Genomic DNA, 21,746 nt, shown 5'->3' on the forward strand with positions numbered 1-21,746 from the left:
GTCCGGGGCGTCTGGAGGGTTTTCGAGATGGATAAAAATGTCGGTGTTTTCATATATTCCGATAGAGGACCCATGTGTGTGAAGTCATCCCCGAACCGCTGCTTTGTGAGTGCTTGTTCTGCGCTCACAAACGGGACAGACAGCGCGCAGCAACGCGCCCAATCATGTTTAAAAGATCCCAACGGCCAAGTGCATCTTTTCAGACGAACTGCAAAAAAAAAATTTCCTTCGTAAAGACCGAGTAATGGTAATTTTTCTTATGCAGATGAAGCATTATTTCATATATAGTCAACCCTAAGCTATATGCCGATCCAGTTAAATCAACTTCCTGAAATGCTTTTCTCTGTCTCTTTAGATGTGGTCCCAACTCTGTCTCCTCACAAGAGACTCACCAGCGGATTAAAATCCCCAAATGGACATTTCTGTTACACGCTCCTGATGTTCGCACACAGACGTGCGACAGATACCGGAAAAGGTGACGCTATTTTCTGGAGGATCAGTAGGTGGTGATTTCATACCTGATGATCTCTAACCTGGGTCTTAACCTGCTTCGGAGCCGGTTAGCGTCACATCATGTGCAATAACGTAGCTACTGTTTCCCAAAATTTAGAAACAAATCCGATCAGTTTAAAGATTTAAACAAAGTCATTAAAGTCACCTGTTTCAGGTGGAGTCAAGCCTCCTCTCAGGAAGCAGCTCACCTGTGCGTCAGTGTTTAGTTTCCGGTATGGAGCGGAGATTCTTTCTCTTATGCAGTGTTTGAAGAATCTGTGAGTTTGCTTTGATTCTTTCTCTAACAGTTCGTCTTGCTTTCTGGCTGTGATTTTTGCGCAAGATGCGGTCATCTTATCCGTCTCGTACCTCAGGACAAACGCTGGATCGCCGTGTTTGAACAGAAATCCACACAGTTGAAATCAAACATGATAAGCAGCTAATGTGTGGTGGACGTCTTCGGAAAAAAAACTATGAGTTTTTATGTCTTGTAAGAGCAGAGTGCCGCTTTTTCCTGTCACTTCTTTGAAAATAAAACTACATTAAAGCTTGATTTTAGCAGCAGCTTTCCACTCTGCTAAAACATGCGAAAATAAGTATTGACTGTAGAGCTGCAGCCATCACATGATTAACTGACAGTAAAGGAATCCTGACCATTCAGATCGTTGTTAATCATTTGTGTTTTGAAGCAAAATCTGCTGGGAGGGCTTGATGCATATCTTTGTTGTTCATGATACTAAACTAAATATTTTTAGACTAGTGATGCGGCACTCACCAGCTTTTGACATTTTATGAAACAACAACAAATCTAAAAGATAATTGGCTGGTGAACGGTGAATGTAATGTTTAGTTGCAGCTCTTGATGGCTGTCCACATTAATCCTGGAATTTACAGAGATAGATTGCTATTAGATGGAAAATGCTTCTTATTAACAGCAAATCAGTGTGTGCACAATTTTCTGAAAAGTAACCAGGATTAATTATTGTGTAGCTTTAACACTGCTGGCACTCTGAATAATGGATCAGCTGAAAAGATGTTTCACTGACTGAATATCAGTGGATTGAAGCTTCCATTCAGAGTGAACCAGGTGTGTCGGGGAGTCATCCTGTGTGCGACAAGATGACTCCCCGTCCAGCACCAGTGTTGGAGTCCTTACTGAAAACAAGTAATGTATTACACATTACTCGTTACTTTTCTAAAAAAGTCATGCCGTGCATTGCTTAAATACTTGCTGGAGAATGTAATTAGAAAGTAGGTCATTACACTCCTCATTACATTACTTACTTTCTTGTTACTTTTATTACATTCCTTTCTTGTTATTCCAGAAAATAACCTGAAACACACTGTCTAAAAATGACCAGGCTACAGTCTCCCACACTAACACAAACAATGAGGAAACACTTGCAATCTTTTTTTAGTGTTTACCTGCAGTGTGAACAGAAAGTGAAAAATGCAAAGAAAAGTTAAAAAACAGCTAAAGAGACTTAAGTGGGATCACCAGAGTGATTAAGCTGTTCAGCCTAAACAGGTAGAAACAGTTCAGGGTCTGGTTGCAGAGCTGTAGTCAGCATTCAGTCAGTACTATCATCACTATGTGTTTTTGGGTAGCAGTGTGTTTGCATGTTGTCTGCATAATTTCATCATAATGTGGTTGTTTCTGTTCTGGACGCTGTTGCATTCAACCATCGTGCTCATGTCCTTTTGGGAAATAAAAAAAAATGTCATAAACTCACTCCTGAAAAGTTGCTGCAGCAAGAGTGTTTTTATTTTACTTTCTGTCTCACCTGATTGATAAATCATCAAACATTTGTAATGTAAGTGACCGCATAATTGTAATGTGATTACAGTAGTGTGTTACTTTGTAATGTTCAGTACACGTAATGGAAAGAAGAATTTCAGTTGGTGTTCATGTGAATAATTTGTTTTTCCTCTGCAGATGTGGAATTCCACAGCATGGATGAGCGTGAGGACAGAGAGGAGGGAGTCCCTCCCTCTAAAAGCACTCTGTGTGAGGAACATGAGATCCAGCCCAAAGCTCAGAGGTGAGATGACATCTGTAAATATCGCAGCTGAGCACTCACATCACTGCACCATCATTATTTATAGAAAAACTAAATGTTGACCTGGACCTAAAGTTAAAGAACGAGCTGAGCAGAAAATTATTTAATATTTCAAAGACATTCATGTAACACAGAGTAAGTCATTCTCAGGATTCAATCAGAGTTAGAAAATACTTCATAAGATAAATTGTTTGAGTTTTTTAAGATTTTGCTTGTTTGTTTGATTATTTAACAATAGCAGTAAAATAATTTCCCTGCTCCACATTAGCCATTTCTATTATAACGTGGTCTACAAATGTAATTTCATATTGTTACTCATCATTCATTCTCACTCATTATTCAAACATGTATAATCATATTTTTTTCTTTTAGCATTTTCTGTCCAACATGATTTTACTGAATATTTTTTTCTTTCAGTTCCCATCAGCGAGCTGAACCCAGCTGTGTGTCCTTAAGAAGCAGCCATTCAAAGCAGTATGATATTACATTTAAAGAAGAAGCTTCTGCTGCGGAGAGGTAAACTGTATCCAAATGTTCTAACCAAATCTGTTTTTCTAAATAAATTTAAGAAATGTTTGATGTCATGGTAGCTCAGTTAAGTTCATTGGACATTCATCTGACACATAGTAAGTAGTTCTCACTATTTAATTAGGTTTAAATAATATTTCAAAATGTTTTAATTGTTTAAGATTGAGATATTTTTTTAAATATTTAATTCTATTGTAAACTGGTCTACATTTCTAATTGAATATTTTCTTTTATTCTCTTTATTTACATGAGCATATATTCACATTTTTTTCTTTTAGCATTTTCTGTGTGAGAGGATTTTAACAAATATTATTTTTCTTTCAGCTACCATCAGAGGCCTGACCCCAGCTCTGTGTCATTACAGAGCAGCCATTCAAAGCAATATGATATTACATTTAAAGAAGAAGCTTCTGTTGTGGAGAGGTAATCTGCATCTAAATCTCTAACTGATTCTGTTATTTCTGAATAACTTCTCCAAATGTTTCCCGTCAGACCGGCTCTTGTCACACATGTTTCTGTGTTCATATGTGATTTTGTGTGTGCTGGAGTTTTTCCACAAACACAACAGTCTTAATGAGAGCCTTTCTTGTCTATAATCAGCCTAACTGACTGTTTCCCTTTCTCTCATGAGCTTCCTCTTAGCCACCCCATCTCATAGCATCACTGTGGTTTTTGGCAGAGTTCTGAGATTAATAAACATTGTAATGGTCCATGCACCCCCAACACACATCAACTGTCAGGATCCTTGAAAGATAGCACCTTAATAATTATACAGCAAGTACTGTGAGGGCATTTATTGTTTTCACTGTCTGTGTCAGATAACACAGGGCACCTTCAGAGCTCCAGACATTAGCAGGAAGGCATTGTTTTGTTAGTTTGGGTGTTTTTTGGTATAACGTGGAGGACCAGTTTTGTGTGATTATACTTTTGCTTCATGATTCCTCCACAGAGTGGATCAGGAGACCTCAGAGGTTCCCAGTGGTCGGTCTGAGCAGCAGCATCAAACACACCTGGACTCCATATTTGTGGTTTGTACATGCACAACAGCTACTTTTACATTTATTCTCTTCTTAGTTATTTCGAAGTTGAGTGTGTGGGTTGTAATTCAGGAGGTAAAGCTGGTTCTCCTTCAAACAGAACGCTTGTGTCAAATTTCAGCCTGCTCTAATCTGCATGCTGTACATGGTACATATGACAAACACTAGTTTCTTCTAGCATTGGAGGTGAGGTAAGGTGAAATGGAAGCACAATTAAGCACAGTTTAATACTAAACTTATTTTTACAGAAGAATATAAAACTTTGTGGTTTAGCCTTACTAATTTTATTTCTACAGATACATGTTTTTCTTCAGCTGCTGGTTAGTGTCTAGTAAACTATTTGGGTAGATAGATAATTGGAAACCATTTTGTTAAAAAACGTGTCTGGTCACGAGAGATGACAATGATCCTGTTTTGTACTGTGCAGCTCTCATATAGAACCAGATGTGGTAAAAGTACAGATATTCTGTACTTAAGTAGAATTACAGATACCTGGGTATCTGAACTACTCCAGTAGAAGTACTGAAGAAACTTCATTACTTAAGTAAAAGTGATCAAGTACAGGCTCCGCAATATACTCAAAGTAAGAAAGTAGCAAGTATCTCCTTGAAGGACATTTCTACTAACCATTTGTGTACAAAGCTAATTGAACCTCATACATTAGTACATGAGAATACAAATATTATTCAAATCATAATTTTAATTCTAATAAATATACTCAAGTTTATTCTGTTATTTAGGTCACATGCAGTGAAAGAGAATTTAAAAACGAAGAACTGGTTTTTTTGTTGCCTGGACTTTGCCTGCACCTGAAGAGGAAAATGAGTACAGTCAGGGGTTAAAGTTGGAGCTGGCATGTGAAGGGACCACAGTTTGTGGTGTAGTGGCTCAGTGTGGGGAAAAGAATCACAGCTCACAAAAAGTTGTATTGTCAGATCCAGTAGATTTTTGCACAGGCTGTGTTCAGCTGATTTAATCTGAATTGTTGAATTCAACAAACTGGCAGCAGTTTAATCAGCTATTTGAATGAATCTATCATTATCTTAAATGCATGTTAGTCTACTGCGCTTGATGTAACCCAACACTGACCGGCCGCTGTGCAAAAATAAAAATAAAATGAATTTGCAATAAATTTGCAGAAAGCTAACCTCTTTACAAACTACCAGTGCTTTCTTGTAACATTTGAATAACACAAAATAAGTATAGCTTAATTTGTTTTGCAGGATGATTGACAATATGAAAATACATTTTTTATCAAAACACATCATGTACAGATCCAATATGTGGTTAAAAATGACAACTGTGTCACTGAGCAGGCCTTACCTTTAAATCTAACTTCTCTTCCTCCTGTTCTGCCTTTCCTTCATCTTATCTCATGCTCTTTTCTCTCCCTGTGAAAAACAGCAGCTGGACCTTTAGCTTGCAACACACTGTGAGATAAACTGCACACAAACAGTTTGAGTTTGCTGACGTTTGTGGAGCTGATAGAAATGTCAAATATTAAATTACCTGACAGTTAAAAAATGTGTACTTCCTTTATGCTCGCTCCTCTTCTGTAGAACTAACTAAATGTTTAAGTACCATGACCACAGTTTATGGACACGTGCACCATTCCAGCCCACTTAAACCCCTTAGTATAAATGCTATCGATGAACCAAAAGTAACAAGTCTGTTTTGAAAATGTAAGGGGTAGTACAAATATTTGTGTTAATTTGTAGGGAGTAAAAGAAAAAGTTGTCAGAAAAATAAATACTAAGGATACCTGACACATTTACTTAAGTACAAAGTATTTCTACTTTGTTACTGTACCTTATTATCCCAAAAGTGCACTTTAGAGTTTCTGAAAGTAAAATAGAAGAGAAAGCATTCAGCTGTCAGGGCTCCCTCGTGTGGAAACAGCTCTCAGTTTGTGTTCGGGAGACAGATGGCTACTCTAGTTTTAAGATTAGCCTTAAAACTTTGCTGTTTGATGAAGCTTATAGTGAGGACTGAATGAGGTGATCATTAACCATCACTTAGTTATGCTGCTGAAGGCTTAGGCTCTTGGAGGACTTCCCATGATGCACTGATTACGTCTTCAATCCCCTCTTTTGCTGCTTAAGCATTTATAAATCATCACTGCATTTTGTCTTTTCTCTTTTGTAGTTTGCATTTTGTTCTCTTTATTGTTCCTGGGTCTTTGTACTTTTCATTTCTTTTTTTTCTTTTTTATTTCCCTATGTGTTGCAACTGCTTGTGTTTATGGGGTGACCAGGTAATTTTTAAAGTATTCTGTTGCAGCTGCTGGAGGACAGCATTGTCACGTTTGTGAAGAATGAACTGAAGAAGATCCAGAAGGTTCTGACTCCAGATTACCCAGAATTCTTAGAGAGTCAGAGGGAGGATGAGGAGATGTTAGAGAGTGAGGATGAAGAGCAGAGGAGGAGCAGCCGAGAAGCATTGGTTAAGATCACACTGCTCTTTCTTAGGAGAATGAAGCAGGAGGAGCTCGCTGACCATCTGCAGAGCAGTAAGAGGATGCGTCTAAAGATTCATGCTGTTTGATAAATGGGACATTTATTAATGGACCAATATATACTCACAACATATGAACTTGACAAGTCCTTGACTTATATTTTTTGTCTGTTTGTTCCTTCAGAAACATCTTTTAGGAACTTCCAATCGAGTCAAACTGAGCTTAAATCAAAACTGAAGAAGAAGTTCCAGTGTGTGTTTGAGGGGATCGCTAAAGCAGGAAACCCAACCCTGCTGAATCAGATCTACACAGAGCTCTACATCACAGAGGGAGGGACCACAGAGGTCAATGATGAACACGAGGTTAGACAGATTGAAACAGTATCCAAAAAATCAGATAGTTCAGAAACAACAATCAGACAAGAAGACATCCTTAAAGGTTCACCTGAGAGACATGAACCAATCAGAACAGTGCTGACAAAGGGAGTGGCTGGGATTGGGAAAACAGTCTTAACACAGAAGTTCACGCTGGACTGGGCTGAAGACAAAACCAACCAGGACATCCAGTTCATGTTTCCATTCACTTTCAGAGAGCTGAATGTGCTGAAAGAGAAAAAGTTCAGCTTGATGGAACTTGTTCATCACTTCTTTCCTGAAACCAAAGGATCAGGAATCTGCAGCTTCGAAGACTTCCGGGTTGTGTTCATCTTTGATGGTCTGGATGAGTGTAGACTTCCTCTGGACTTCCAAACCATTGAGACGCTGACTGATGTAACAGAGTCCACCTCAATGGATGTGCTTCTGACCAACCTCATCAGACGGAATCTATTTCCCTCTGCTCGCCTATGGGTAACCACACGCCCTGCAGCAGCCAGTCAGATCCCTCCTCAACATGTTGACATGGTGACAGAGGTTAGAGGGTTCACTGACCCTCAGAAAGAGGAGTACTTCAGGAAGAGATTCAGAGATAAGAAGCAGGCCTCTAGAATCATCTCCCACATCAAGAGAACACGAAGCATCCACATCATGTGCCACATCCCAGTCTTCTGCTGGATCACTGCTACAGTTCTGGAGGATGTGCTGAAAACAAGAGAGGGAGGACAGCTGCCTAAGACCCTGACCGAGATGTACATCCACTTCCTGGTGGTTCAGGCCAAAGTAAAGAAGGTCAAGTATGATGGAGGAGCTGAAACAGATCCACACTGGAGTCCAGAGAGCAGGAAGATGACTGAGTCTCTGGGAAAATTGGCTTTTGAACAGCTGCAGAAAGGAAACCTGATCTTCTATGAATCAGACCTGACGGAGAGTGGCATCGATATCAGAGCAGCATCAGTGTGTTCGGGAGTGTTCACACAGATTTTTAAAGAGGAGAGAGGACTGTACCAGGACAAGGTTTTCTGCTTCATCCATTTGAGCATCCAGGAATTTCTGGCTGCTCTTCATGTCCACCTGACTTTGATCAACTCTGGTATTAATCTTCTGGAAGAGAAAGAGATGACATCCCAGAACTCTGAAACAAGAGATCCTACACCCTTCTACCAGAATGCTGTGAACAAAGCTTTAGAGAGTACAAATGGACACCTGGACTTGTTTCTCCGCTTCATCCTGGGACTATCACTACAAACCAATCAGAGTCTCCTACAAGGCCTGCTTACAGAGACAGGAAGTAGCTCACAGACCAATCAGGAAACAGTCAAGTACATCAAGGAGAATATTAATGAGAATCTGTCTGCAGAGAAAAGCATCAATCTGTTCCACTGTCTGAATGAACTGAATGATCGTTCTCTAGTGGATGAGATCCAACAATCCCTGAGTTCAGGAAGGCTGTCTACAGAGAAACTGTCTCCTGCTCAGTGGTCAGCTCTGGTCTTCATCTTACTGTCATCAGAGGAAGATCTAGATGTGTTTGACCTGAAGAAATACTCTGCTTCAGAGGAGGCTCTGCTGAGGCTGCTGCCAGTGATCAAAGCCTCCAACAAAGCTCTGTAAGCAAACGCGTTCTCATCCTTTTGTTTTGAAAATACTGATTCTACTTTTCAAAAAAGCAGGCATGCAAAATTCAAGAAACCTAAATAGTGTAATGGCTGCTGGCAATTTACACTGCTCACATAGGCGTAACTTTTAAATTAAATGGTCATATGCACTCACAATCAATTGTAGGATATTTTTAATGTTTCATAACAACAGAAAGTATTAGCATTTCTGGAAAATATCATTATAGATAAATTACCCTCAGTTTGAGCCTGTTGTTAAGAAATTTCAGGTTCACTTTTCGTGGAGCAGTGTTATATCTTTCTGGCCTGACTCTATGTGCTGGGTGACTGAGAACCTAGATAGACAACAACAACAACATAGGTCTGATATCTCAGCCCCCTAGAATCAGGTTGTTCACTCATGATTTTGTTTCTAAGTCAGGAGTTTTGTTTTTCAATTCTAATCCTTATAATTCAGTCAGCAGACTGTAACTATATCTTCTTTTGATGGTACTGAACATAGCTCAGTCTCAGTGTAACTAACCTTCATCGTAATCCCTTATCTTATTGTTTAAATCTCTATTATGTCTGCTATGATACCATCTAGTTAGGAGGAAAAATTTGGACTGCACAGCTTTTTACAGAGACACTTTTTTGTATAGACAGTCCAGTCTTTAGACTGGAGTCCAGACACTCCAGTCTAAAGGTATGTTTTCAGAACAACTAAAGTACAAGGCAGAGGAGGTGGGGCTCCCAAACATTAAGTGCTGCCCTTTCTGTTTCCTGAAATAGACCAATCAAAAGAGAACTATGCTTTTAGGAAGAGTAGTTTTAAAAGAGAAAGGTCTAACCTGCTTGTTTTAGAAAGGATTAACTAAAAGTCTGCATTAAGGATTGCTATGTGGTTAAACAAGGAGCTGTACATAGAAACAAAAATCACAGTTTAAAATCAGGAAAATGACCAGCAGTGGTGTATGCTTGTACCAGTGAAGTGGGTACTGAACTATATCTGCCAGCTTTGTATAAGTATTGTAGAGGCTAAGCCTATGCTTGAAGCCACTGAGATGTTCGTTGGCGGGGGTGACGCGGTGTCACTGTTATGCATTCATTTATTAAACTTGATGCAGTTCAATAATTCCAGCCTTACTCATCTTGTCCTTTAGATTCTTTATTTTCACAATTTAACATAGCAGTGCAGCAGTCACAAACTGTTCATGTAAAAGTGTTTCTCACACACAACAGTTAAATATGTGTGTCTACCTTAAATACTTTCACATAAACATACAGAAAAACTCTAAAGGTGACCTCTAGCGACATACATAAGGTATCAACCCAAAAATGGCTCCTACAAGTATTTTGACTTACTAAGAAAATGTGAAAGTGTTCTGTTTTTGGTCTAAACTTAAATTAGGTTTTTACTTATTCACAAGTTGTGACTTTATCAAGGAAATATTTGCTTTTCTCGCTGAGTGTTAAAATAAAAGTTTTACATATTTTATTTTATTTTTTACAGACTGAGTGGCTGTAACCTCTCAGAGAGAAGCTGTGAAGCTCTGACTTCAGTTCTCCGCTGTCGGTCCTGTAGTCTGACAGAGCTGGACCTGAGTAATAATGACCTGCAGGATTTTGGAGTGAAACTTCTCTCTGCTGGACTGGAGAGTTCGCATTGTACACTGGAAACTTTGAGGTCAGGAATCCGACTTTTTCTCTGATCTTTTAAAAGCGTAATTATATTATTGCATAGACAGTTCAATTTTAAAGCGAAATTTATATTTATTAAAAATGAATGTACAACAGAGCTTTTAATGTAGTTGTAATTAAACCATTACTTAAAAGGCCTTTACATGATCCAGCTTATAAGCTAATTGTAGGATAATTTCTAATCTTCCTTTCATTAAAATCATCTGAGGAGTTCTTGTAGGTCAGTTTTAGGCTTTAGAGTTCATTATAACACAGAAAGAGCACTGTTGAAGGTTAATATTGATCTTCTTATGGCCTTTGACAGTTGACTCATCTCTGTGCTTGTCCTCCTAGACCTCAGTGCTGCATTTTATATAGTGCATTATACTACAGAGGCTAGAAGACAATGTTTTTATTAAAGGAAATTGGCTACAATGATTTGAATGCTGTTTATCTGATGGATTTCAATTTGTTCATGGAAAAGTGTTTCTCACACACAAAGGTTAATCTTCAACTTCTACAGGGCTCAAATATATTTTTATGTTATATAAAGTTCACTGTAATAATTCAGAATAATTATTGTGGATTTTTTTTATAATTAAACAACAACAACAAACAATACTGATCAATATCATTAAATTTAGAAACATACTCTTTCCAGAGTCAGTCTAACGTACAAAGGCCTGAACGTTCAGGCACCATCATATCTCAATGACACTTATGGCATCATATTTTACCAACAGTCTTTTGCTCTCCCTGTAGTTCTTGGATCAAAATAGTTCCTAGAGTTTCTGAACATAGATGTGCGTCATTACACAATTTAAGACAACTGGTGTTATCTGTCTAAATTATCACATATAAATAAAGCTAAACTGAAGTGAATGAGTAGATGGCTGTGTATCACAAAAAGAAAAAAGCTTCAGTGAAGTGTTCACAGATGGATTGTTGTTTTTTGTGTCTTCAGTCTGTCAGGCTGTCTGATCACAGAGCAAGGATGTATTTCTCTGGCTTCAGCTCTGAGCGCCAACCCCTCCCATCTGAAAGAGCTGGATCTGAGCTATAATGATCCAGGAGACTCAGGAATGAAGCTGTTGTTAAGTGGACTGAAGGATCCATGTTGGAAACTAGACACTTTAAGGTATGAGGAGAATGTTTAACAGTGGAGGAAACATTTTCTGTGTCCTCGCTTTGTTTCTGTTTGTTTCATAAAGATATGACCTGAGCAATCACAAATGCAGGGACATTTTTTTCTTTGCTCACAACAGAAACGTTAGTCGAGTTTACCAGTAATGACGTATTTATGCTGAAGGCTGTAAATCAGCATTCGATGCCTGTGATCTTTGGGCCCTCAGGCATGAAAATGATTGCATGATCTCAGGAACATGCTGACATTGTCTCTGAGGCAAAACTAATTTTAAACGGACTGATATTATATGGCCTAAGGCCTGCAAAAAAATCAGTAAATACCAATAAAAGGTCACAGAGTGATTAATGTTCTCTGTAATTTTAAAGCAAACAAGAAGAGGACAGAATAAAAACTGATAACTGAGTGCAGTATCTGCAATGAACATATGAGTATGCTAGTAAAGGACATATATGGGTTATTCAGTGCTGACTTAAGCAGCACCTCAATAAAAGTAATGAATCAGGGTAGCAAAAGGATCTTGATGATATTCTCTTCACTTATTATCATACTATCAATACAGTGCTCAGCAAAATTGTTGAACCAAGGTTTGACGTTATGGATTTACTGCTATGAAAAACAATCCAACAACTGCCTCAAAGAACTGAAAATCCATTAAAGTGTCTTTGTGAAAAAGTTGGACTGTGTGTGCATGCTGAAAGACGGCGGTCTGACCCCTCTCCTCCTCTCAGGGTGGAGCCGGCTGGAGTCCGATGGTTGAGACCAGACGGTCTGAGGAAGTGTAAGTTTTTAACATTCATAAAAACAAAGCGGCACAGAAACTGTTGCATCACTCAGTCACATCTTTGATGTCATCAAAACGACAACATTGTTGTTTGTTGTCTCCACCAGATTCCTGTCAACTCACAATCGACACAAACACAATAAATAAATACCTCAAACTGTCTGACAACAACAGGAAGGTGACACAGGTGAAGGAGGTTCAGTCATATCCTGATCATCCAGACAGATTTGATTACTGGTATCAGCTGCTGTGTACAGATGGTCTGACTGGTCGCTGTTACTGGGAGGTTGAGTGGACTGGAGGGATCGATATATCAGTGAGTTACAGAGGAATTGAAAGGAAAGGCGACAGTAAAGACTGCGTGTTTGGAAGGAACGATCAGTCCTGGAGACTGGAATGCTACAGCGATGGTCGCCCTCGTTCTGTGTGGCACAATAATGGAAGCATGTCTTCCTCCTACTCCTCCTCCACGTCTTCTGCCTCTAACAGAGTAGCCGTGTACGTGGACTGTCCTGCTGGCATTCTGTCCTTCTACAGAGTCTCCTCTGACACTCTGATTCACCTCCACACCTTTAACACCACATTCACTGAACCTATTTATCCTGGATTTGGTTTCAATCCTAATGCATCAGTGTCTCTGTGTCCTGTTTAGTATGAAGAAGCTCCTCCTGTTAGAGAAACACAACTGTTTTCTGTTTCTTTCACTCAGAAACGTGTTCTCAGATTCATCGACTGTTCTAAATAATTTATTTTAAACGTCTTCCTCTAAACGAAGACGCTTTGTTGTTTTCTGTCATTTTCTAGTGAAAAGCTTCGGTAAATATCAGTATGTTGTGTTTTCATGATTTAGTTTTTGTCATCTGTAGATAAGAGAAAATGTGATACTGGAGAGGAACCACTGAGCTGCAGGGATTTGTTTACAACTGTCCAGTGACCACAAGTGAGCCTGTAGTTCGGTTTGGCCTCATTTCATCCATATTTACTGACTGTTAAAATAATGAAATAACAACAAGATTACAACTTGTCTGTGGTTACATTTGAGGAATTAAATTATATAATTATATAAGCTACATTAAAGTAGCTGTCTAGATTGCACAGTCTTTAATTTAATTATTTAGTTTTTGTTTTGTTTTATTTAGTAGTACAAATTTTACAAAAAAAATAATACAATTACGGGGGGGAATTTGGGGAGTTATGAAGTCTGAAAAAAGAAATTATTTTTAAAAAGTAAAAAAGAAAAAAGAAAAACATTAGTAGATTTAACTTGATCCTTTTTTAACACTGGTGCAGCTGCAGCATAATGACTGAGATCAAATGCATTTTTCTGACTTTTCTGTTGAGTCTTGTATTATGAACAAACAGTGCTCATGAAAAAATAGTATGAAGAAGATAGATTTAGAGATGTGTGTAATTTATTTTGTCATGAACTGTTTGGTCTGTCAGTATCACTGGAAAAAACTGCAGAGACTTACTTCACCTCAGTAATTTAATTCACTGAAATTAACTGAATCTGCAGCATCATCTCACTGTTTAAAAATTATCATGTGACCGAGTCTTACTTACAGAAAAAAGTAGTCAGCACAACAAAAACAAGAGATGTAGATTATTTGTAATGTGTATTAAATAAAATAAAGTGTTTGTCACAGTTAAGTTTAACTAAAGCAGCAGACATTTTAAATTTTCTTTTTTTCACGTTTTAAAACAAAAATCCGACTCCCATATAGCCGGGCTCCCCAACCTGCAGGGTTGATGGCAGATGATAGAACTACTCACTGTCCTTCTGCCTTCACATCAGTGAATTTTAAAGGTTCTTCTGCGAGGACCTGCAAAACTCTTTGATGGAGTTTGATCCTGAGCAGCTAAACTTTAAACTGTCTTTTAATAGATGTTGTATATTTTTAGTGACATCTTCTGGTTGAAAGTTTGCTACAACACCCAGCAGTTTAGCTCACATACAAACCTCAAGCACTCTTAAACTTGAGTAATAAAATGAAAGAATAAATATATGAATTTTGTATTTTAGCAATAAGTAAATGTTATTTTTTTGCACACTCAGTCACCTAAATCACCTCTTTCCTCCCAATTCTGATTCTCAGTTTGAACTTTAGCAGGTTGTGATGGCCATGTCTATGTGCCTAAATGCATTGATTTGCTGCCATATGATTGGCTGATAAGATATTTGCATTCATGAGCAGTTGAATAGGTGTACTTAACAGAGTGGCTGGTGATTGAATATTATACGTGATTTTGGTGTGCAGTTGTGAATCGATTTACTAAAAAACTACAAAAAGCATGACATGATTCTCTTGCACTGTTGCTCATGCTGGTTTATGAAAATGATATTTATTGATTAACATAATGTGATCTGCACTTGTGATTTGAATGCACTGAAAAGGTTTACCTACAAAGTAACCTATGCTGGATCAGTAATCACAGGCACTCGGGAGTCCTACCTTTTTTTTTGTATAAATGAAATCAATGTTTTTAGTGTTTAGCGTGTGCGCATGTGTGAGGGGAGGACAGTTGCACTTGAATCCTGGATTGTGAGAGCAGCTAAAATAAAGAAAGACGCAGTAAAAGGTTTGGTAGCATTTCAGAGAATGACTCTTCCTGTGAAAAGTTGATGATTGACAAGTCATTCTTTTCTTCTTACCACACCTAGCTATTTCAAACACTTCCCTGAGTCATAGTTTGAAGACACTTGACAGCGTCACAAGCAAACAAACAAGCTCGATGAGTTTTGTTATGAGCCAGTAACATGTTGGTTCTTTTTTCAAACACTGATGAAGTAACAGGGAGGCAACTAGAACTGAACGAGCTAATGACTGGGATCAAGTCCATCGTGTTTTTGACCATCCTGAACTGTCGGTGGATAAAAGGAGTTGAGTGAGGTGTTATCTTATGCGTACATATGCATAATACCTTATTCTAACCATTATAACTAACCATTATCATGGTAGTTATTATGAATGGATCTAAACATACCAGGAAACAATATGGCAGGCTAAAGAGAAACAGTTCATTCTGTGGGCGTGGAGGCAGAAATCTAGAACGCCAAAACTACATGTTCTAAGAGAGACTTCTTTTTTCTTCTGTTATGAAGTTTGATTCAGCAGCAGGAATATGGAACTGAGCAGGATAATCGGGATCAAGTGTGTTGTTCTGGCTTTTCTGTGGACTCTTACAAATGGAGGTGAGGGAGGCTGCCATGACCGTCATTAACACAGGTGTGTTTCGGGTCATGGTGGTTTTTATTCAAAGAAAAAATGAACATGCCAGAAAATTAGACAAGGATTTTGAATTACAATAAGAAATGTATTAATATTTTGTTTGTACTCCTCAGAAAGTTTACATAGATGGTTGTCTGAAGGAGGTTTTTTTTACTTTGATGTTGCTTGACTAGTATTTTGTCTAGAAATCCAGTCTTCTGTTATGTTCCGTTATATAAACTTTAATGGCAGAAATTTCAGAGATATTTGTGCCCAAAGACTTTTTTTTTCTCACATTTGTGTTATTTTGTATGTGCATCATTCATTAAGAGATGCCAGTGAGACTATGCTATGATGCATAGTTCAGATATGTGACACTGACAAAAGACAGAAGACCAAGCTGCAGCTGGAACAGTTGAAGATTTTTGTTGGCAGTGACCCGGATGGACAAGAAAAGAAAAGGGTACATCAGACGCTTAGGTTGACACAACGTTAGAGACTCAAGTCTGAGATGGTTTGGACACATGTAGAGGAGGGATAGTGGGTATATTGGACAAGCGATGTTGAATATCGAGCTGCCAGGCAGGAAGAAAAGAGGATGAACATAGAGAAGGTTCACAGATGTAGAGAGAGAACATTCAAAGGAAGATGTGGAGGATATGGTGAGACAGAAGCAAAGAGAGCAGCTGAAAGAATCATTATCTATTCATCAAATTTGGAAAATCCTTGCGATTGATCTCTTGTGCATCATTTTTGACGTGTAACTAAATTTTAAACACTTAAGATAACGTTTTTTTGAATAGTGATTTGCTACAAAGTCCGAGTTCCTATTCACCTACTGTGTTAGTGTAAACTTTAAAAATGGTATCACATGAGAAATGTAGTTTTTGAATTTGACCTTTGTGCCGGCGTGCATTCCAGCTGTCACATACTTTTGTTTTCTGTGTGAGAAAATGTGGAGTATGTAATGTTGCTACCAGAGTGACACATCTTTCAGCTATATCAGACTCAAACAGCATTGTGTTTATATTCAAGCAACCAGCTTGGTTTTGTATTTTCATAGTGTTTAATGCAGACACCAGGTTTTACTGGTGGAAAAACTAACTATTTTTAATTTAATTGTTGGATTTCAGAGAAATGTCCTCTAAGTTGAACTGTGTTGGGTGTCTCTTTGTGTTGCAGATACTGAGGTGTCCTGTGTTTTCCAGGAAAGTTGCATCTTACCCTGCAGTTTCCTGGGTAGCACTGATGCAGTTATTAGCTGGAGTCTGCTAAAGGCAAGACATGTTTCCATCCTCTCCTACAACTCCAAACAAGACCAGCTTACACAACAGGATGAGCATTTTAGAGGCCGGGCATCATTATTCAAAGACCAGATATCCAACGGAAACGCCTCACTCCAGCTGACATCAGTGGAGTTTCAAGATGAAGGCAGATACAAATGTGCAACAGGGGGAAACAATGATTCATTTATCAGCCTAAAAGTGGACGGTACGAGAAACATACAGAAAACACAAGACACTTTTTTTTTACTATATATTTGCATGAAGATATGTAGCAATCTTTGTCTTATAAACAAAAAAACATTTCAAGACAAAATAATTTTTTTAGAGTGAATAATTCATAAAGTATATTTTTTATGACAGCTCCAGTCCGTGAGGTCAACATTGAGAAGGCAGAAAACAGGATCACCTGCAGCTCTGAGGGGATCTACCCCGAACCTGTGCTCACCTGGTCCACCAGCCGTCAAACCGTCTTCAGGAGCACAACCATAGTCCAGCAGAGTGGACCGAACGGAGAACTTTATAACATTAAGAGTTCTGTCATATTCCCTGACACCAAACATGACTTCACTGATATGACCTACAGCTGCACTGTCAGCACTCGCAGCAACAACAAAACAGCCATTTTGTCAAACCGCAACCTGAAAGAAGGTAAGTGTGTTTTAAGATTTGTGGTCAGTCAGTCAGACTTTTACCAACCAAATAAAAAAAATGTTCTGCAAAAATCTTCAGAATTTTTTATTAACAAAATACATATAATAGTTATTTATAGTTATTTATATTGATTATTAAATAAGTAAAATCAACACTTTTCATTTGTGTATGTGTGTGTTTGTGTGTGTTTGCTACAGGCATCGCTAAAGCCATGGTGGCAGGCGTCATCATGATTGCGGTAATCTTAGGCCTGATACCAATATGCTGCAATAAATTTAACAGTAAGGTAAAGACAAACAAACAGATATCAGGAAGGGTATCTACTTCTGAAATTTGGGGATCTGTTGTGTTGATGTGTTGAATTAATAATGCAACATTTTAGATGCACCAGAGCTGCTCAGTGCCAATGAGTGTGCTGCCTACAGTGGAAACAGGATCAATGGAGTTACAGGTACAGACAGGCACAGATGTTGCAATGAGCCCCCTTAATCTGACCAAACTTTACTTAGAACGTCCAAAATTTAATTCAAGCCATTTTAATTCTTTAAAATAAATAAATAAATAAATAAATAATAATAATAAAAATAAAAAACCCTTTCGTTTCTTTTGCTTTTTTTTTTTTTTACCTTTTCAACTATGTTTCTGTAATGTTTGAAGTGTATATGGTAATCTAAATTCTAAACCATATTCTGTTTTAAAAAAAAAATAGTCCAACGTTGATCTTTTTTTCTTATAAAAATGAAACAAAATCCTAAAATAATGTATTTCTATGCTTTAACCCAACATGTGCAAGTTCAAAGGCAAAAGAGTAACAACACAGTGGAAGTATTTTAAAATGTTTAAAGTCATATGAAAAGGAAAACGTGCAACCCTTTAAAAATGATATTAAACTTATACAAAACCCTTTTTAGTACATGATTTAATAGCTGTACTACTTGCTATAGAACTAATATAAACTATTGGATGACAAACTCTTCTTCAGTCCCATCAGGCTCAGCAGGTTCCTGATGCTGCAGAAATATCAAGTCAACTCGATTTGGTCCTGACAGAAAAAACTTCAGAGGAAGTGAAAACACTGATCGCTCCTGGGTAAATCTCTCTCTCGCCCGCTCTTTTTAATCCAGCGTATCTTTGGTTTGCTTTTTTGTTTATTCTTAATGTATTTCAGGACAGAATTCTTTATAATTTCATTTTGCAGTCACGACCATGAGGGAGATGATTTATTACCAAAGACAGCGGCAGAACCCACAGAAATGTGAATCCTGTAGAAACACGGCCTCAGACAACGTGACCTCTCCATTTATTAAATGATTTTTAAATGTATCTGTTAAATGTACCTGAGTCAGTATCATTAAATGATGCTGATACACTCTGATGTCTTTTCTGTTCTCCATCAGTGACACTAATGCTCAATTTGCACATGTTGGTGAAGTTCGTTGATATTTTGAGGTTGAGATTACAGCGTATGGTTCCTCCTCTACCTCATCTACTCGATAAAATGATACAAAATAATTAAGCAGAAAGAAAATGTCACTCATTATATTTCATGACACATAAATTATGTGGCACGGTGGTTAGCACTGTTGCCGCACAGCAAGAAGGTCCTGAGTTCAATTCCACCATCAGGCCGAGGTCGTGTGGAGTTTGCATGTTCTCCCCGTGTTTGCGTGGGTTCCCTCCGGGTACTCCGGCTTCCTCCCACCGTCCAAAGACATGCAGCTTGTGGGGATAGGTTAATTGAATAATCCAAATTACCACTAGGAGTGAATGTGCGAGTGAATGGTTGTCTGTCCCTGTGTGTTAGCCCTGCGACAGACTGGCGACCTGTCCAGGGTGTACCCCGCCTCTCGCCCTCTGACAGCTGGGATAGGCTCCGGCAATCCTGAAAAGGATAAGTGGAAGCGAATGGATGGATGGATAAATTAAAATGTTTACTTGTATAGTAGTTTTAGTTGGGTTTTTTTTGTTTTATTAAAAAACACAGTTTTGAAATCTGGAGGTTGTAAGCAGCACGTCTTCAGTGTTTTGTAAAAACATTCACAAATATTAAAATGTTTAAGACCTGACTATGATTTACTGTTTTATTATTTGTTGAAAACTTACTTGCTTTTCTTACTGCTAATGTTTTTAGGGACTGTCACATGGTGTTTGTTGTTAATGCACCTTTTGGAGATCTACACCTTCATATAGTGACTTTATAAATTTTAATGTTTGCATTTAGAAGCATTAGTGCCATTTGGTTGTTCGTACTCTTACTGAGCTCATACGAGACTACAGCACTTGCAGTAAATGCAGTCATCAATACTGAGTTTATTGTAATGCCCACCCTGCTTACAGACTGGTGAAGGCTCTCATGCTCACAGTGACACCTACACATAACCTGATGTTAAATAGCAAATTTGGTTGTATTTAGCAAAACAAAAAAGTAAAATAAGTTTGACTTTACTAAACATATTTTTTAGTCTTAAGTACAAATTTCCTTTCTTAAAAAGTTTTCTTATAACAAAAAATACAGTCTTGTCGAAACTTCATCTGATTCTGCATTTGGAACATTTTTTAAGTCAAGTGTAAATATGATTTTGTTTTGGAGGCTATGAAATGATCGAAGTTCAATTTAACTAAAAAATTTGAGATATAAGAATGTGCTTGCCTGTCAAACTTCAACAAACAACCATTATTCCCATAATGTGCAGGTATTGACCTAAATGACAGAAGAAAGAAGAAGTCCAATGAACAAAAAGTAAACCTTTATTGAAGCTGAAAAAAGTCCAAAATAGCAAAAAACCAGCAAAAACAAACAAAACCAAAAATGATATCCACAAAAACACTGAAGGGAGATAAATTGGGAGATTTGGATGGTGGAGACACGGTGGAGTCACCACCGGCTGTGAGAAGAGCTGACATTAACATAAATACCAACTAACGGAGAACTGACACAAATAATTCACAAATAAGCTGAAAGCATGCACTGAATTCAAAACCCAAACCAATGTCATCAACCTAACCCATAATAAGATTTATTACTTACTCATTTAAATATTAAATTACAACAGCTGTAATCATTGACAACATAACGGGTATAATAATTTACTATCTAAGCCATTTAAACAGGCAGAGCAGGAAGTCCACTGGGGAGGATAAAACCACCTCTTATCAACATTACAACATGCGCAGTAATCGATGCTGCAATCCTAAAGAGGCAAAGTTTGAGATTTCCTCATAGCAGCTTGCGAAGAGCTGCAACAAGTTGTGATTCTTTTTCTATGAAGCAAGAGAGCAAGAGAGGACCTGCTCTGCACTCTTAAACTTTAAGAAGCACTGGAGCTTCCCATTCACCTGTTGCGTTCATGCACTGATGCTTCACAGTGCTTCATTTGCTCTAAGGTGCCATCAAGTGGACAATAAATGTAAAACAGGCAGAGTGATTACAATGACACCATGGCTTTGGTGTGAATGTATGACTTAATGATTTTTGTGAACTTCTAAATAATTCTGACCTTTTAAATATGGTGTGTGTGTGTTTATGCTACAATAGCAGGATCAAAAGAGAAGATTAGGAAAAAAGGATGCAATGAGTTTGTGTTACTGGGTTTGTAACTGTGCTTATGTTACTTATAAAAAGTGACTTTTAATTCATTAAAAAAGCTTTTCTTTTTCAGATGATTTCACCTGCTTTAGAAAACACTGGAGTGCAGAGATTTGTCTCAGGGAGCATGACTGGACTTGTTTTGGTTTCACCTCTTATCCAAGAGGCTTCTTCAGTTCAGGAAGTTAAGTTATCCAGCAAGTTTTTTACAAGTTCGCACATGTCTCTCTCTCTGACACACACAACAGCAAAAGTTTGCTTACCTTGTCCTGTTTTTTTTGTTTGTTTGTTTGTTTGTTTGTTTTGAGTGCTGTTTGTTGTTAGAGTGTGTTTAGTTACAGATGCAGCAGTTTGACGCTCTTCTTCTCTCATTCACCAACCTATCCCTCACCACAGCACCCGGCATAATAACCACTCTGATCTTAGTTTGAATAATAAAAGGAATAAAAATGTAAAAAGACAAACAGGAGGAGCCCACAGAGAGTCTAGAGTGCTGCTTGGTCCTCGTCTGCAGGACTGTGGTGTCCAACCAACAGCACAGTTTGCTACCTAACATAAACAGGCTGTAAGTGACTAAATGCAATAACATAATTAGAATGTGTCCATTTCTTTCTGAAGCACAGACTGAGAAGCTTCTAATATGCGCAGTTGTGACGATGAGGAGGAGGAAGCAGCACTGTTTCGTACAACAACAGCACATTTAGAAGTGAGCATCTCCTCATCAGCTGCTGCTTTACCAGAGTTAATGAAGACTGTGTTTTTAAAGCAGGGATCGAGCAGCGCTGCCAGTGATATGATGCTCATTTATTGTAAAATGTACAGCTTCTCCTTTAACCTCAGACTCTCTGGAGTATGGACAGTG

At 38.1% G+C, this 21,746-nt stretch overlaps 2 protein-coding genes across 5 annotated transcripts; both read left to right on the plus strand.

The window, feature by feature from the left end:
- The first annotated feature begins 202 nt into the window (after positions 1–202).
- On the plus strand, positions 203–13,107 carry LOC146662583 (NACHT, LRR and PYD domains-containing protein 3-like). The gene is made up of 11 exons (XM_085417399.1): positions 203–475; positions 2,429–2,534; positions 2,970–3,068; positions 3,405–3,503; positions 4,030–4,108; positions 6,398–6,626; positions 6,756–8,556; positions 10,058–10,231; positions 11,189–11,362; positions 12,100–12,149; positions 12,260–13,107. Exons 1-11 carry the CDS (start codon positions 304–306, stop codon positions 12,802–12,804), a joined length of 3,528 nt encoding a protein of 1,175 aa, XP_085273525.1. The 5' UTR covers positions 203–303; the 3' UTR covers positions 12,805–13,107.
- A 13-nt stretch (positions 13,108–13,120) lies between these two features.
- LOC146662584 (programmed cell death 1 ligand 1-like) lies at positions 13,121–21,382 on the plus strand. 4 transcript variants are annotated; one of them, XM_085417566.1, is made up of 7 exons: positions 13,121–15,379; positions 16,544–16,852; positions 17,008–17,295; positions 17,496–17,584; positions 17,681–17,749; positions 18,281–18,387; positions 18,497–19,357. In XM_085417566.1, exons 1-7 carry the CDS (start codon positions 15,340–15,342, stop codon positions 18,555–18,557), a joined length of 963 nt encoding a protein of 320 aa, XP_085273692.1. In that variant the 5' UTR covers positions 13,121–15,339; the 3' UTR covers positions 18,558–19,357. The 4 variants fall into 4 exon arrangements, with proteins under 4 accessions (XP_085273692.1, XP_085273691.1, XP_085273693.1 ...); XM_085417565.1 differs by having other exon boundaries at positions 13,121–15,345; positions 18,290–18,387; XM_085417567.1 differs by lacking the exon at positions 18,497–19,357 and adding an exon at positions 20,958–21,382 and having other exon boundaries at positions 13,122–15,345.
- The last annotated feature ends 364 nt before the right edge of the window (positions 21,383–21,746 follow it).

Source organism: Rhamphochromis longiceps, linkage group LG9 (genome assembly GCF_057381845.1).
Source record: "Rhamphochromis longiceps isolate RC_006_pf linkage group LG9, R_longiceps_female_GT1.1, whole genome shotgun sequence".
In the NCBI taxonomy this organism is placed as follows: Eukaryota; Metazoa; Chordata; class Actinopteri; order Cichliformes; family Cichlidae; genus Rhamphochromis; species Rhamphochromis longiceps.